Here is a 15,452-nt window from a genome sequence, read left to right as displayed (position 1 = left end):
TGTAAATATGACATCTTTAAAATACTAAAATGTAACTTACAATGCCTCCAGCTGCACATGCTGCCACAAGCCCATACTGCCCACCTTCTTTGTGTAAACGATTGGCTGCTGTAGTAACTAATCGCACTCCAGTTGCACCAAATGGGTGACCAATAGATAAAGAACCTCCCCACAGGTTAAATTTTGAAAGATCAGGAGTTCCAACCTATTAGAAAAAAAAAAAAAACATTAATAGTAAGAAATCAGCTGTATGTTTGTAAATAAAACAAACAACCAAAAAATATTCTTACTTTTGAACTGCGTCCCATATAGGTTTTGGCAAACCAGTCAGAATCCATTGCCTTAAGATTGGCCAGGATTTGTCCCTGTGGAGAGCAAAATAACTTTTTAGTTTTCTCATACCAAAATATTCACAACTCATTTTATAATTTTTGTCTGTATAATAAAGAGAAAAAAAAAATTTCCAAGAACTTACTGCAAAGGCTTCATGATATTCAAATACACTGATATCACTTAATTGGAGACCTGCTTTCTCAAGGACTTTAGGTGTTGCATATGCTGGACTACAAGATAATTATTATTCATTTTAGACACTGCCACAAAAATACTTCCAGTTTTGAAATATTTAAAGTTTTTTTTTCTCCTTTTTAAAATTTTAATAACAAACTCTTCATTTCACTCATCAATCCATGTAGATTTAAAGAATTCATATCCCTAACAGTCAGGGAAGGTGCAGTTTGAGGCACCAGTTAAGACAAGTTGAATTTTAAATGAAAAATTTAGAGCTCATGATTAGAGCTGAGAGTTTCAATATGAATCAGACCTACCTCAGCAAACTCATCTTATTGTGTAAAAATGCAAGCATGTTTCAAACTAGACTTTTTAAAATTTTATTCGATGATTTTTGTTTATTTATTTTATTTATTTTTTTTTTGTAAGAAAATAAATTAATTTCTTCAAATTGCTTTCTCCTTGATGACTTAAAGCTTTATATATGTATATTTATAGATAGATTTCACTTACCCTAGAAGAAGTTGATCTTTAGGATCTTGAGAGACATAGACAAAATCTCGTAGGTATGCTTTGGGTTTGAAGCCCATGGCTAAGGCCTTTTCTTCTGACATCAAAAGGCAAGCTGAAGCACCATCAGTCTGAAAATATTAACTGCATCAGTTACGCCATTTCTTCAAATTGAAATCTGTATACAATTTAGCTTCAAATAACTCAAAACATTGATATGTCTGTTTTCATATCCTCATAAATTAGGCCTGTGTTATTTTGTGTTTAGTACAAGCTATTTTTTTTTCAGCTTTAATTATTTTACAAGTTTGTTGTAGTTAAATTTTGCACTCATTATAAAATACCAACTAGTAACTCTTACCTCATAACACTTTTCTCAGTCTTTCATTACAATTAAGATTCATTCAGTTTTTCCTTGTCAACCTCGGAATTTACTCAGATTGGTCTTTAATATATGTAAAGTATAGTTATATTCTGTTTTATACATAAATAACTTTATAGTGCTCGAGATGAAACCAAGTCTAGAATGTGAATTTTTTTTCTTATTGGGATTAGACCATAGAGTCTAAAGTAGGAAGAAAAAATCTACACTAATGTACTTTTTCTGAAATCAACTGACACTGGTAAATCATGTAATAAGAATATTATTGATAGCAGTCGATAGAAATAGGCTATGACTGTTTCAGTTGATTTATTGATCGAAGCTGTTGATGGCTTATGTTTTTTTTTTTTTTAAGAACACATAGTTAAAGAATTCCTCAAACATTTCTAGGTATCTGTACAAAATAAAATATTTAAATGAGTTATGAAAATTTCAGGCTCAGTGAGATTTTGCATTTGAGTAACCTTTAGTCAGCTCTATGCAGATTAGTGGTGCCTATGTTGCACAGGATTGATATGCTCGCCATTCATTTCAATTATTACAGGCTATTATTTAAGACTTTTTACATTTAGCTTTATTTAAAAACTGATTGGTTGCTACATAAAGCAGAATAAGTGATTGAATTGAAAATATTTAAGAGGATGAAATTTAGCCCTAGATATTAAAAGCCCTTAATACAGAAGGTGTTCTTTGGCTAACTTGTGTATACCAGGTGGTATACCAAAGCAATTGCAATCTTGGGTGATCATCTCAGATTTTAAAAAGGGAGACACGAGAACGCATGATTTATAGAATCTCTTTGATGAACCTCCCCAGTATAGTCTATACTAGGTATCTGGGAAAGAGACATAGGGACAAGCTAGCTGAAAAACAGTGTGGTTCCCATACTGGATGCTGCACAACCAAGTAGATATTCATTCTATAGTAGGTGTCTGAGAAATTGTGGGAACATTATCAAGAAGTGTAGGCTTGCTTTGTAAACCTCATAAATGCATATGACCACATGCCAAGAAGCATGCTGTGGAGGTTTTGTAAGAGTTTGGGATTAATGGGCAACTTCTGATTGTTGTGAAGTCCTGAATGCTCAAATGTTTGCATATGTATAAATGATGCTGAGTCAAAACCTTTCGACATGGGTGTTGGACTTTGGCAAGAGTATGAATTGTCACCTATTTTTATGAACTGGATTGATATTTGCAGAAGACCTGGTTCAACACAAAGTGATCTCTAGCATGCCCTGAATAGGTTTGTAAGGCAGGGATGAGAATTAGCATTGATAAGACAGATATCAGTCCTCTCTAAAAGGGCTTCCCAGTGCATCCTGTATGTTAGTAAAATATAATTGAGACAAGTGGAGGAGTTGAAGTATCTCAGGGCCATATTCATGGGTGGTGAGAAGCAGGAGGCTAAACGGGATGCTAAAATTGCAGGTGCTGGCATAGTGATGTGCCATGTCCAGCATTTGATCCTCAGAAGAGAGGTTGGTAAAAAATGCCAAACTTATCTTCATTGCCTATCTTCATCTATGGTCATAAATGTTGGGTAATGACCAAAAGAGTATGATTGCAAATACAAGTGGCTGAAAATGGATTCCTTCGGGATGTGTAACTCAAAGATCAGGGGGTCTCTCCATGTTGAGCAGCCACTTCAGTGCATTAAGAGGTCACAGCTCTGGTACTACAGACATGATTAGAATGTTGTATGAATTATTTACAAAAAGATTTCTTCAAGCCGAACCAACTGGCAGGATATCTAGGGGTAAACCAAGAATGAGATGGCTGGATAATATCCATAGTCTCAGTTGATCATGTTTCTAAATAGGATCCAGTGAAGATGTTTGAGGACTCTAACCCACAACCCTCCCAGGTATGGTGGGTAGAGAAGATTGATTAACTGACTTTCAAAGGAATCTTAAGACCAGCTGATGATTTACAAGAGCAAATATAACATAACTCAGCATCTATACAAATTAATCGGGTCTGTCTGTGGAATGACATTCTTGAGATTTCACCAACACAGTATTAAATGGCAGGCATCGACACCAGACACTGAGGAAAAATCAGAGTTGCCAGTCTCTCACCATTGAATCACAGACCATTACCACACATATGTGCTCGGGGCATATTGTGTGGATGAACATCATCATCATCATTATCATCGTCGTTTAACATCCACTTTCCATGCTGGCATGGGTTGGACTGTTTGACTGAGGATTGGCAAGCCAGAAGGGTGCACCAGGCTCCAATCTGATCTGGCAAAGTTTCTACAGCTGGATGCCAACCTGACACCAACCACTCCATGAGTGGAGTTGGTGCTTTTATGTGCCACCAGTACGAGGGCCAGTCAGGCGATACTGGCAACGAAAACACTCAAAAGGTGTTTTTTTATGTGTCACCTCCATGTGAGTCAGTCTGGCAGCACTGGCAACAACCACACTCAAATGTTTTTCACGTGCCAGTAAGGCGATGTTGGCAACGATCACGCTCGATTGGTGCTTTTTACATGCCACTCAGCAGCCCTGGCAACATCACGCTCGGATCGTGCTTGTAACGTTCCACTGGCACGAGTGCCAATCAGGTGGTACTGTCATTGGCCACATCGTGATTTTGTTTCACTTGCCACAACAGGTCTTCGCAAGCAAAGTTTCTTGTCCAGTGAATGAAGGGTACTCATAAGTGGGCTGGTTATACACCACTGGCATAGGCCAAGGGTTATGGTCTCACTTGGCTTATCAGGTCTTCTCAAGCACAGCATATCTCCAAAGGTCTTAGTCACTAGTCATTGCCTTGTTGAGGCCCAAAATATAAAGAGCTGCCTTAAATTAGAGGGATTTTGTTAAACAATGCAAAATATTTCAGATATGGCAGATTATTCATATTGGATTGAAACATATATATAAGGGTACCCTTTTAAACCAAGCTAGAAGGTGATACCATGGAAATGTGCTCTTTCTAAAGCAAGCTGTAGTAATCATAAAGAACTGTAGATACATAATCTTGAGCTAATAACCATATAGAAAGCCCTCATGTTCATATTTTAGTTGATGTTAAAATAGCTTTACCAGCTAAAACTTACCAGAAATGAAGAATTTGCTGCAGTGATAGTACCATGTGGTTTAATAAAAGCTGGTTTCAGTTTTTGTAGTTTTTCCATAGAAGAAGGACGGATACCATTGTCCTTCACAACCATTTCAGCCTTGCCTGGAATTACAAAGTACAAGAAACTATAAACATTATGTGAAAAGTGATGAGTTAGAAAAACTTTAATTTTCATTTCATAATTCTTTTCTTTATAATATAACTGTTTTATGATGTTAAGCATATTGCTGAATTGAAGACAAAAATAATTTCCAGACTGATTCTATTATGACCTGTCAGGCAAAAAGTGCTACAATTCTAGAAGAGAGAATTTCCATCATCACTGCAGTTCTCAGACATTGTTGTACAAAATAACTTTCAATTTGACATAAATGCCATTAGTAAAATGAAAGCCCCAGGTTATCAAATAAAAATAACATTGGATTCACTCATTTGTCATGTTGAATCATTTGCTTACATCAGTAATTTTGTTTGACAGTTACAATCTCAAAAATGAAAGACACTTGCCCAAGGACTCCAATGTGTCTTATAGGGCAACCTCCAGTCATTCAGTCAATGCTTTATAAGTGAATTTGATGGACAAAAATTGTATGGAAGCCTATCACATTTGTGGATATTGACATTGTGATATTACTTTAATAGTGTTATGATGTTTACATTCCTTGTTGACATTATGACTAGCCACATTGTGCTTTCAAAGACCTGTGGGATAATAAATCCCTGACTTGAAAGACATAAGGGTTCTATGTGTAAAAAGAACATCCAGCTGTAAAATGCAGCATCAAATAAGCCTTCATCCAACCTATGCTAGCATGGATAAACAAACTTTAAAATAACTGCAATTGATGATAATACTCCATCACACCAACAAATTTACAAGGGTCGGCTGAAAAGTTCATAGGCTGACCAAGATGCTCTCATGGAATGCGACCAAATGAGGTTTATTATTCAACATAGTCCCCCTTGTGGTCCACACACTTCTTCCATTGGTGTTGCAGTACTTGGATCTCATTGGTGAAAAAGCTTCAATCCTGTTGGTTAAAAATGTCGTCAACAGCAGATATGATATCATCATTGTGATATTGGTTCCCAGCCAAGTGTTTTTCATGTTGAGGAACAGATGATAATTAAGAGGATCACAGCAACTATTGAAAACAAGGACTTGTATGCTAAAGCATTGTCTGGATGAAACAAGACCCCTTTTGTCAAAAGGCTTGCTCTTCATAGCCTTTTGTAACTGCTTCACCAAGTTGGCATAGTACTCTCCATTGAAGGTGTGGCCCATTTGAAAACAGTCAATAAACAATGCCTTTCATATACCCAAAAAACAGGCCATCATCTTCCCTGTAGATGAAACTACCGTGGCCTTCTTAGGAGCATGAGGAGTGTTTCCACTGCATGGATTGTCTCCGTCTCTGGCTGAAAGTGATGAAACCAACTCACATCCTGAGTTAGAAAACATTCAAGGAAACTAATTGGATCTACCTCAAACAATGTCAGATTATTTCATGATGTGATCAGTCTGGTGCACTTTTTATCAGGTGTCAAGACATGGCACCCACTAAGCACAATGAATAGGATATTGGCTTTTTGATTTATAGTCAGTTGCCTGTTATTTATTACTATGTGGTGAGCACAAAGTTTTCCTCGATAGTGGCAGTTGTAAGACGTCCACACGTTGGGTCATCTTCAGGACTCTCCCTTCCTCTCCTAAATTCAGTTGCTCACTTCTGCATTGTTGATAAAGCTGGAACAATGTAGCAACCATGGCAGCATGAATGTCTTTGGGGGACTAAACCATTTTACTGCTGGCACTTGATAGCACCACAACACCAAATTTTGTCCATTTTCAAGAAGTCCTGCTACTTAGTTACTTTTGAAGTCTTTGAACAGTCAGATGTCAGTTTACCTAGAAAAAACAATGCAAATAAAGAAGTGTTGAAATGAATGAATGCAAGATTTCACAGCTCTAGCATCACTCCTTCATCGTCCACCTATGAACTTTTCAGTTCACACTCATATGAAATATTTTGGGAAAATTAAAATTTTCTGATTCCTTATATCTTTATATCTTCTTTGTCCTATAATTCAGTTAATAAAATATATCTGGGTCATTGAACTTTGACAAAATTCAGCAAACTTTCATTCTCAGAATTTGATGGAAGGAATGAAGTCTTCAGATGAGCAAATAGTGAAAATTCAAGCTGTGTACCGGAGATAGCTTATTTAAAAACCATTATTTTGGCCATTACTTCAATGATTGATTAAAAGCAAACTATTCTTACCTGCTACTTTATAGGGAACAATATCGGTAAGCAATCCTTTGTCAGAAGCTTCTTGTGCAAACATATGTGACCTTTGGGCATATTCATCCTGTAATTAAAAAAAAAAAAAAGTAATTTCAATAAACAATGGTAACACTTGACAAAATTTAGTTATTCCAAGTTTCCAAAAAATTACCTGTTCTTGGCGGGAGACAGAAAAAGCTGATGTTAGTCTGTCAGCAGAATGGCCCATTGTTTCTCCAGTAGAGAATTCAGACACTGATGGAAGCTGGGGTGAATAAAAGAAAACAAAAAGCAATATTACATGCATCTTGAAAATTACAAAAGAAAGGTCAGTATCTAACCAGAAGAAGGAATTGGTAGGAAATATGTCATGAAATATAGCAGTAATGTTTCACATAGAGATTTTACTAATAACAATTTCCTGACAATGTCAGGCTAAGAAATACGACAATGCTATAAGTTACCTTGAAATGAATAGACAAGTTGCTCAGAATAGCAGATAAAGTTATTTACAGATGCAAAGAGTTTTTATTATCATTTTTTAAATATCTAATCTATCATACCATTCTATATTTCTATAAATTTTCTAATTGCAAGAAAAATCAATTTTTGAGTAGAAACGTTGCCACCAATTTAAAGTGTTTTAATATTCAATTGAAGTAAATAAGCTAGTAAAATATAGATGGAAATAACAGTTTTGTCAAGTTGTGTAATAATTACAAATATAACTCACATCAGGAGTCAGAGAAGAAGGGGTCAACATTTGGCTGATCAAAGAAAGCTTCTGGGGAAGCTTTTTAGCTTTGTTTAGCGACAGCAACAGCTTCCTCATTTTACGACTCAATCGGATTGGAGCATCTGACAAAAACTCCACACCACCAGCAATAACAGCATCACAGTTCCCTGAAGCTATTAACCCTATAGCTGGAAAAAAAAAAGAAGGAAAACATATATTTCACTACTGGAAACAATACATTTGGTAATTGACATTGAAATAATACTGTACTCTTTTTCTTTCTATATAAACAATTCAAACAGCTCTATTCTAGATTAAGAGAAAAACTGCTAATAACCTGAAGTAATTGCTTGGTTTGATGATATACAAGCTTGGGTGACTGTGTGGGCAGGAATTTTGTCTGAGAAACCAGCTCCTAAACTTGCCTGAAAAGAGAAAGTAAAGTGAAAAGTAAAGGATTTGTAAATTTCGGCAGCAAATAAATCAAAGGAAAACAAATACTCACTTCTCTTGCTATGTTGCTTGTTTTCACTTCTTGTATTACAGTACCCATGATAATATAGTCCACAGCATCTGCCAAAAAAGAAAATCAGACAATCATTTAATAGTCACAATTTAACTGTAAAATATAAAATGGTAAGCATTTAGAAACATTCTGAATGAGGAAACAAAATCTTTGCAAAAAACAATATGACCAACTCCAACAATTGTTATACTTAACAGAATGCAATAATAAAAATATACCCACAGCAGCAGGTTTCTCAAATCAACAAAACTAATACATATTCTTGAATCTTTCCTTATAAAACATGCAAGAGGGGCAGCTTATGCCAAACACTGACAATAGACCATATAAACAACTAAAACTGCTATTACTCCCAGGAAATACAACTTAACATTATCAAACCGTCAGACAAAGCAAAATATAAGAAAGAGTCCTTAGTGATAATTCAATCTTCTAGTGACTCCAATGAGAATACACTTATCTTCTTGGTTGACTGATTATAACTGATAAACAATATTTCTTTGGAAATGATCTAATTATAAATCTCACAGAGAGAATTAAGCAGCAGTGTTACGATAAAGCAGTTGTATACTGTCAACTCTGACAGTCCCAATAAGGGAATCATACTGCTGTTATTTAGCCCTAGGAAGCTGGACCTAAAAATATATATATATTTGTGAGGGTTTGACATGCATCTTCAGCCAGCTTGTTTTGCTACTTCAGGTTGATGACGAGCAATGACTCAGAAACACGTCCCTGAATGCACACTGAGCTGGGTGGGGCTGCTTGTCTCCCCCTCGCAAATATAAGGACACAGAAAATGTGCCAAGGCCGACAGGAAGCAGTCCAGCTTCCTAGGGCTAAATATCAGCAGTATGATTCTCTTGTTGGGACTGTCACATTGAGTTGACAGTATACAACTGCTTTAATATTTCTTTGCTCAGACTGTCTTATTCATCTCAGTCCATCTCACTCTGACCCTGCTTATTTTAATTCCTTATGAATAAGAATTCTACCTGATTGGTGGGTTTCTTGAAGCTAGTGTTGCAAGTAGCTATAGTCAATTGTATCATAGAACTCAAAAAGATTTCATTCCCTGTATTATATCCATAGTCTTCTTGTATATCAGATAACCATCATGATGTCGTCTAATATGTCTGTTAAAGTAACCAGCTGCAATACCAGACTCGGCACCATTTGTTATTGAGATAGTCTGCAAGAAGACCTCATAGAAACAGTCCTACTACTTGATTGGGGTGCATGTGCAGAGATCATAGTTGTCATGTCGCTTATGACATGTTGAAGCTTAATTATTCTGTTAATTGTCAAGAATTTGAAACTGCTTCCCAGCTTGATAAATTAGACAATAATAAAGTAACTGCAAATTACTTATGGCTCTTAACTTATTCCATGTAATTTTGTTGTGTCTAGGAAGAGTCATTATGCCAATATTATAAACAGAATGTGAAACAGTTCAGAAACAATTATGTATCATCATCTGTTTTAGCTACTCTCACCTGCCCATTGTTGCTTAGAAACTTGTAAAAAGTTGGTTATAAATATCTTATAGTAGCTAGTGTCTACACAAACTTTCCTTACTCCCAGTATTTCCTTTCTCTCCATTAAACCTAATATAGCAGGCACAATTCAAACTATAATAAACAAACATCTAATAATATGAAAAAATAAATTTACCTTTTGACAAGTTTGTTCGCTTAACTAAACCACTACAAAAAATAAAATACAATATATCAAATATTATTCAAAGGATGTTTCTAAATAAAATATTAAGTAAATTTTTACTACTGATTAAACAAAACTTCTAGTTTACTATCATCAGTTAAAACTGACTAATTTTCTTAATATTTATTATTAAAACCTTTCAGAACTTTTGAGAATAAACTTTTGTAAATACCAGTTCAATGTTCATTGCTTTGATGAGGGCATAATGATAAAATTTTAAAATTATATTGTTTATCCATTTACCTATAATATAAAATATATTCAGCTTAAAATACAAAGAGTCTTTGAGAAAATTAGAAAGTCATTAAAGTTATCTCCATTTTCAAGAAAATAAATCTATTGAGTACTTTTTAAATGAGCAAATTATTGAACTTTAGGTTATCTTTCTCAATGAATGTTTCATAAATAATTTTTTAATATTGTTTAGCTACAAACTTTAATTTTTTAAATATTTTATTTCACATTCTGCAAACTTAGTTTATACAATATTTACACTGACACAGAAGACTTCACCATAAACAACACTCCTTGTGATGTATCTTTCTGGATGAGTTGAAGATATGTCAGCTACTTCTAGCAGGTTGAGCAACCACATAAAATCTCCCATATTTATGAGTATGTGTAGATTAGTTATATTTGTGGCAAATGAAGAATGTCAAATTATTTTGATAACAATTTTTGTCTCAAATATTAACATAACATCCCAGTGAAATATCTTAACGGAAACTTCTTCATACATAAAGCAGTAACTGACAAGTTTCAGTGAATTATTTTTCATTCATAATAAGGAATGTTTCCATGACTTATCTTTGGAGTTTCACAATTGTTTTGTAACAAATATTTCTCTACAAAATAATGTTTATCTTACAGATAGCAAGACTGACTGTTTTACTGAATGAAGGGCTTTGTAAATTAGTTTAGCCATCTCAACTACAAATAGTTTTAAGTGGAAGGAAATGCATTCAATAAATTGAAAATGGTTTACAGCAGAGTTTTCTGTTTTGCCTTCCAGTTTCCTTCTGTTCGTCTTTTTCCTTTCTTCACACATCCCTATTTCTTTTTTAGTTTTTGGTGGCATGTTAGGAAACAATAAACTTTGACCAAAAATAAAACACCTCCCTTAATTTTCTGCTGAACAATAATGTTAGAAATGATATTATAGTGGAACATTTTCAAAACTACAAAATGTCTGGTTTCATGAAATCATTGAAATAACATGCGATGAACAGAAGGGAAACATGATTTTTATAATAATATATATTCTGGGAGAATTGAATATAATTGAAATAATCCCTAAAATTCATAGAGGCTATTGGCAGTCTATTGGCAAAATTATCTTTAAAAAAAATAAGAGTTTGTTGGTGTCCAATAATAATAGTGAAATTATTGTGTATAGTGCTCAGGTGCACTACAACTCATCAAAGGTGCATGTACAGTGCATAGAATTATGTACAAAAGCCAGGAAAGTGAACAGTGTATGAGTCATGATGTACATATGTGCATGCAAATGGAGGGGGATACATCAAGTGTAGTGTTGGTGAATTTCAGGAAGCATGGAGGTTTTAAAGGATGCAATGTCTCGGCAACTAACAACATGCAGGTAGTTTGTTCCATGCTTCAGCAACTCTGAGTGTGAAAAAATATTTTCGAGAGTCATGAGAGCTGTGCTGTTTTCTGACTTTGTAGGCATGCCCACGTGTGTTAGACACCTGGAACTCAAAAAGGTGCTCAAGGTGGTTGTTGGCATGATGGTTAATAATTTTGTGGGTGTTTACCAAGTCAGTTGCCAGATATCGAAGCTTCAATGTATCTATACTCAGGGAAGCAAGGCATTCAGCATATAGTAGATACCTGATGGAGGGGATTCACTTGGTTGCATGTCTCTGAACAGTTTCCAGGAGGTCAATGTCCTGAGCAAAATAGGGGTTCCAGACTGGTGATGCAAATTACAAGTGTGGCTGCACCATAGCCATATACAGCCTTAAATCGATAGCTGAGCGCAACCGACAAATGTCTTGCTGAGTGATGCCAAGACGCCCTGGCCTTCTTGACAATTTTAGAGATTTGCTTTGTCCAGTGCAAATTGCTGCTGACAGTAATGCCCAGGTCACAATAACAAGACTTCTTGATATTAGTGTGTGGAGAGAGTATGTGGATGCTGGGTAAAGGACATTTAATATTTCAAACAGGTACTTTTATTTTAAAAAAAGGAATTCTTTGAAAAATGGTTGATCCTAAATTTTAGATATTCCTCTCCCAGAATACATTGATATAATCACTTTTTACTATTAATCTCTTTATACTGGATATTCATTGATGTATCTTTCTGTATAGTGATGACCAATAAATCAATATACTGGAACAAAATCTGATCTAGATCTATAAAGGGAACAATATACTGGCTCCTTACTCAAGAAAACTTTCTTAAAATAGAAAGCAAATTATGGTTTTAAGATATATGCAGAAATATGCAGTCAAAAGTCAACTGAAATTCTCAGCTCACTTCACTTCTCAGAAAATGATCTAAAATTTTTTTTTTTTTCTTAAAGGAAAGTGGATTGATAAAAGCATTGGACAAAATGCCTTGTAGAATTTGCCTTTTATCTATCTGAGGTAGATAAAAGAAAGTACCAGTCAAGTATTGGGTTTCATGATATTGACCAATTCCTCTCGGCTAATTTTCGGGCCTTGTGCCTATGCTACAAGCAAATCTTATATACTTTACATAATTAGTATAACAAAACCTTCAACCAATTAAATGACAAAATAGCAGCAGTTTACCAAATACTTCATCAAACTGTGTAAAAGACTAGACTAGAAATTAGACATTTGAAACTTTTAAATGAGGGAACATGAAAGTTTCCATCTGCAGAAATCTCAGATTTAGTAGTACTTTGATCTAATTCAGAAAATCAATTTTTATTTATTTATTTGGCTATATAAAGCTTACTTACAGCAATGCATTTCGAGCTAAATCATGAGGCATAAGGTTAACATAGGTTGTTCCAGAGGTCAAAAATGGAATACGGATACCTTCTACTAATACAACATTCCGAACACCAGGTTTTGAAAGAGTTTTTCGACCTACAAAAGGAAAAATATAAAAATTATCATTAACAACTTTGAAATGAATAAAAGTAATTCTCTTAGCCCTCATGACAAATCTGCCTAAGAGGTACTAAACTTCTAAGAGGGATAATAAATATTGGTGAACATTACTCCACTACAGGTGTGTATTTAGGCATATCTCTAGCATACTGTAGACCATTCTGATATTTTCTCAATGTTTGCGCCAATTATAAACAGCGTTTTTACATTTATACCTGTAGCTTTTAAATACATTGATATTTAAACATCTGGATTTTTTTTTTATACAACAACGCTCAAGATGCATCATGACAGTCATTTATGACATACTGTTATCATTATAGTTACCTCTGTTTAATTTTATAATAATATTAATTTCTTCTCATACATATGTGGCTTGGCTACTGTAATCTATTCCAGTGTATCTCTTATTTCTTTATTGCCCACAAGGGGCTAAACATAGAGAGGACAAACAAAGGGATTACGTCAATTACATCGACCCCAGTGCGTAGCTGGTACTTATTTAATCGATCCCGAAAGGATGAAAGCCAAAGTCGACCTTGGCAGAATTTGAACTCAGAATGTAGCGGCAAACGAAATACCGCTAAGCGTTTCACCCAGCGAGCTGACATTTCTGCCAGCTCGCCGCCTTAACAGTGTATCTCTTGCTAAACAAACACAATCCCGATGTCGTAGTCTATCCTGTAATATTCAGTGCACTGTTTTTACCCAGGGAAAGAGTAGTTGCATATTAACCCTTTAGTATTTAAACTAGCCATATCGGGCTCAAATATTCTACATGTTTAATGATGAAGCCAACCAGATTTGGCCTTTACACCTACCATACAATGTCATTCTAAAAACATACAAAATTACATTGTTGAAATCTCAAAGCTATGAGATAATACATGATTAATTTGAACCAATTTCAATAAATAAGCAATATGTTTGACAGAGTAATCTGAATGCTAAGGGGTTAAAAAGGAACTGATATATAATTTAACATCACATCACACTTATACACCTACAATAAATTTTGGAAGGTTCAAATTGAAAACATTCTTTATTTGTCTTGATTCCCCAACTATGCGTTATGGGCTTAAATATAATTTGAATGCCAATTGAAGAAATTAAATCTAAATAACTATCAAGCAGTTTATTCTAATGTGATTCATGAAAGCTATGTCAGCTATAGCAAAGTAGCACTGGAGACAGTTGAAATTTAAGTTTAAAGTCCCACTTTTTGTAGTCAGTATAAAGGAAAACAGCTACATAAAGCATAATAATACATACAAGCAACTAAATATGTAAACTTTCTTACTTGGAGCAACATTCTGGTGAGCAAACGATACATTGAAACAGCGAACACCTGTCAAGGGAGATACAAAATACAAAAATTGTTATTTTATACAGTGAAGTTAAATGATTTCCCTTCCTTTCTCTATCATTTTTCAAAGACTCAGCCTTCTAATTCCGATTACTGACCAGAGAAACTAACTTCCTAAGTTTCCCATGACACCTTAAAAATTAGGATTAGAGTTAATCAATAAAAGTCAGCAGATGAAAAGATTTGCAGTACTGATTACTGTAATTGAGAATAACCTCAATGGTTTGACATTTTCAGAAATTTTGATCAATCTGATAGCAAAATAAATGGCAATAACTGCTAATAATTATTCAACTTTAATAAACAGCATTGTGCTTGTTGTTGGATAAACGATGAAAATACCTAATCATAAGTTGTGAGTTATATGCATTTACTCCAAACAATTTATCCAGAAGTACAATTTCAATGACTTGAGAGTTAGTCAATACAGGAGCCAGTTTCTTTCCTCTATACAAATAACTTTATCTGTAGCGTTGTTATGTTACAGGTGCTGAAAGTCTTCATAGATAATTAATGATTAAGTTGATGCTTCACATCGCTGCAAAAATATAAGGCTGTGTTTATTCTTCACCCATCTCAGAGTTGGTATAGAGCTGTGAAAACAGATATTAGGAAAATTGCATTGGTTTGAGTATGAAGCTACGAAAACAGCTATAAGAGAAGAATTTGCCACAGACCATAATGAATGGTGTCCAAATTCCGTCTCCTTTTCGTGCTAAAAATGGCTGTTTATAAGGCTGTTGCTGAAAGAACATTCTAGAACTTAACAAATGAACAAGGAATTCTGGTTGGCTAAAATTGGGATCTGCAGGCACAATAAACTTGTGATTTACATGCAATCAGAAATGAAGATGAAGTCAACTATCATCCATATCTAAATCAGAAACAATAACAGAATGTCAGCTTGTTCGATCACATCAAGGCCAAAGTTCTCTATTCAGACACACTGCTCTTCTACTCCTTTCATTGGCTGAAATTTTGAATGTAAAAGATAGTATCAAATGATTCTTGGCTCATAGCAACCTGTAGGGATTGAAAATGTTGGCACTCCATCGTTTACAACGTTGAGGGTTCTAGTTGATCCAATCAACAGAACAGCCTGCTCGTGAAATTAATGTGCAAGTGGCTGAACACTCCACAGACACATGTACCCTTAACATAGTTCTTGGGGATATTCAGCTTGACAAAGCTGACCCTTTGAATTAC

At 34.7% G+C, this 15,452-nt stretch overlaps 1 protein-coding gene across 1 annotated transcript in view; it reads right to left on the bottom strand.

Annotated features, from left to right (window-relative positions):
- Positions 1 to 6: 6 nt before the first annotated feature.
- Positions 7 to 15,452, bottom strand: part of LOC106883267 (trifunctional enzyme subunit beta, mitochondrial) — a 25,992-nt gene continuing 10,546 nt past the window's right edge. The window contains exons 2-14 of the mRNA XM_014934209.2: positions 14,181 to 14,228; positions 12,727 to 12,856; positions 9,725 to 9,756; positions 8,030 to 8,097; positions 7,862 to 7,949; positions 7,522 to 7,712; positions 6,961 to 7,053; positions 6,786 to 6,873; positions 4,478 to 4,602; positions 1,024 to 1,151; positions 476 to 563; positions 291 to 365; positions 7 to 205 (exon numbers count right to left, since the gene is read on the bottom strand). Of these exons, the coding sequence (XP_014789695.1) occupies positions 17 to 205; positions 291 to 365; positions 476 to 563; positions 1,024 to 1,151; positions 4,478 to 4,602; positions 6,786 to 6,873; positions 6,961 to 7,053; positions 7,522 to 7,712; positions 7,862 to 7,949; positions 8,030 to 8,097; positions 9,725 to 9,756; positions 12,727 to 12,856; positions 14,181 to 14,228 (1,343 nt within the window). The 3' untranslated portion in view covers positions 7 to 16. The remainder of the gene's footprint in view (positions 206 to 290; positions 366 to 475; positions 564 to 1,023; positions 1,152 to 4,477; positions 4,603 to 6,785; positions 6,874 to 6,960; positions 7,054 to 7,521; positions 7,713 to 7,861; positions 7,950 to 8,029; positions 8,098 to 9,724; positions 9,757 to 12,726; positions 12,857 to 14,180; positions 14,229 to 15,452) is intronic.

This window comes from Octopus bimaculoides, chromosome 19 (assembly GCF_001194135.2).
Source record: "Octopus bimaculoides isolate UCB-OBI-ISO-001 chromosome 19, ASM119413v2, whole genome shotgun sequence".
NCBI lineage: Eukaryota > Metazoa > Mollusca > Cephalopoda > Octopoda > Octopodidae > Octopus > Octopus bimaculoides.
The sequence above is the reverse complement of the archived record's forward strand: the minus strand, read 5'-3'. Positions and strand labels throughout refer to the sequence as shown.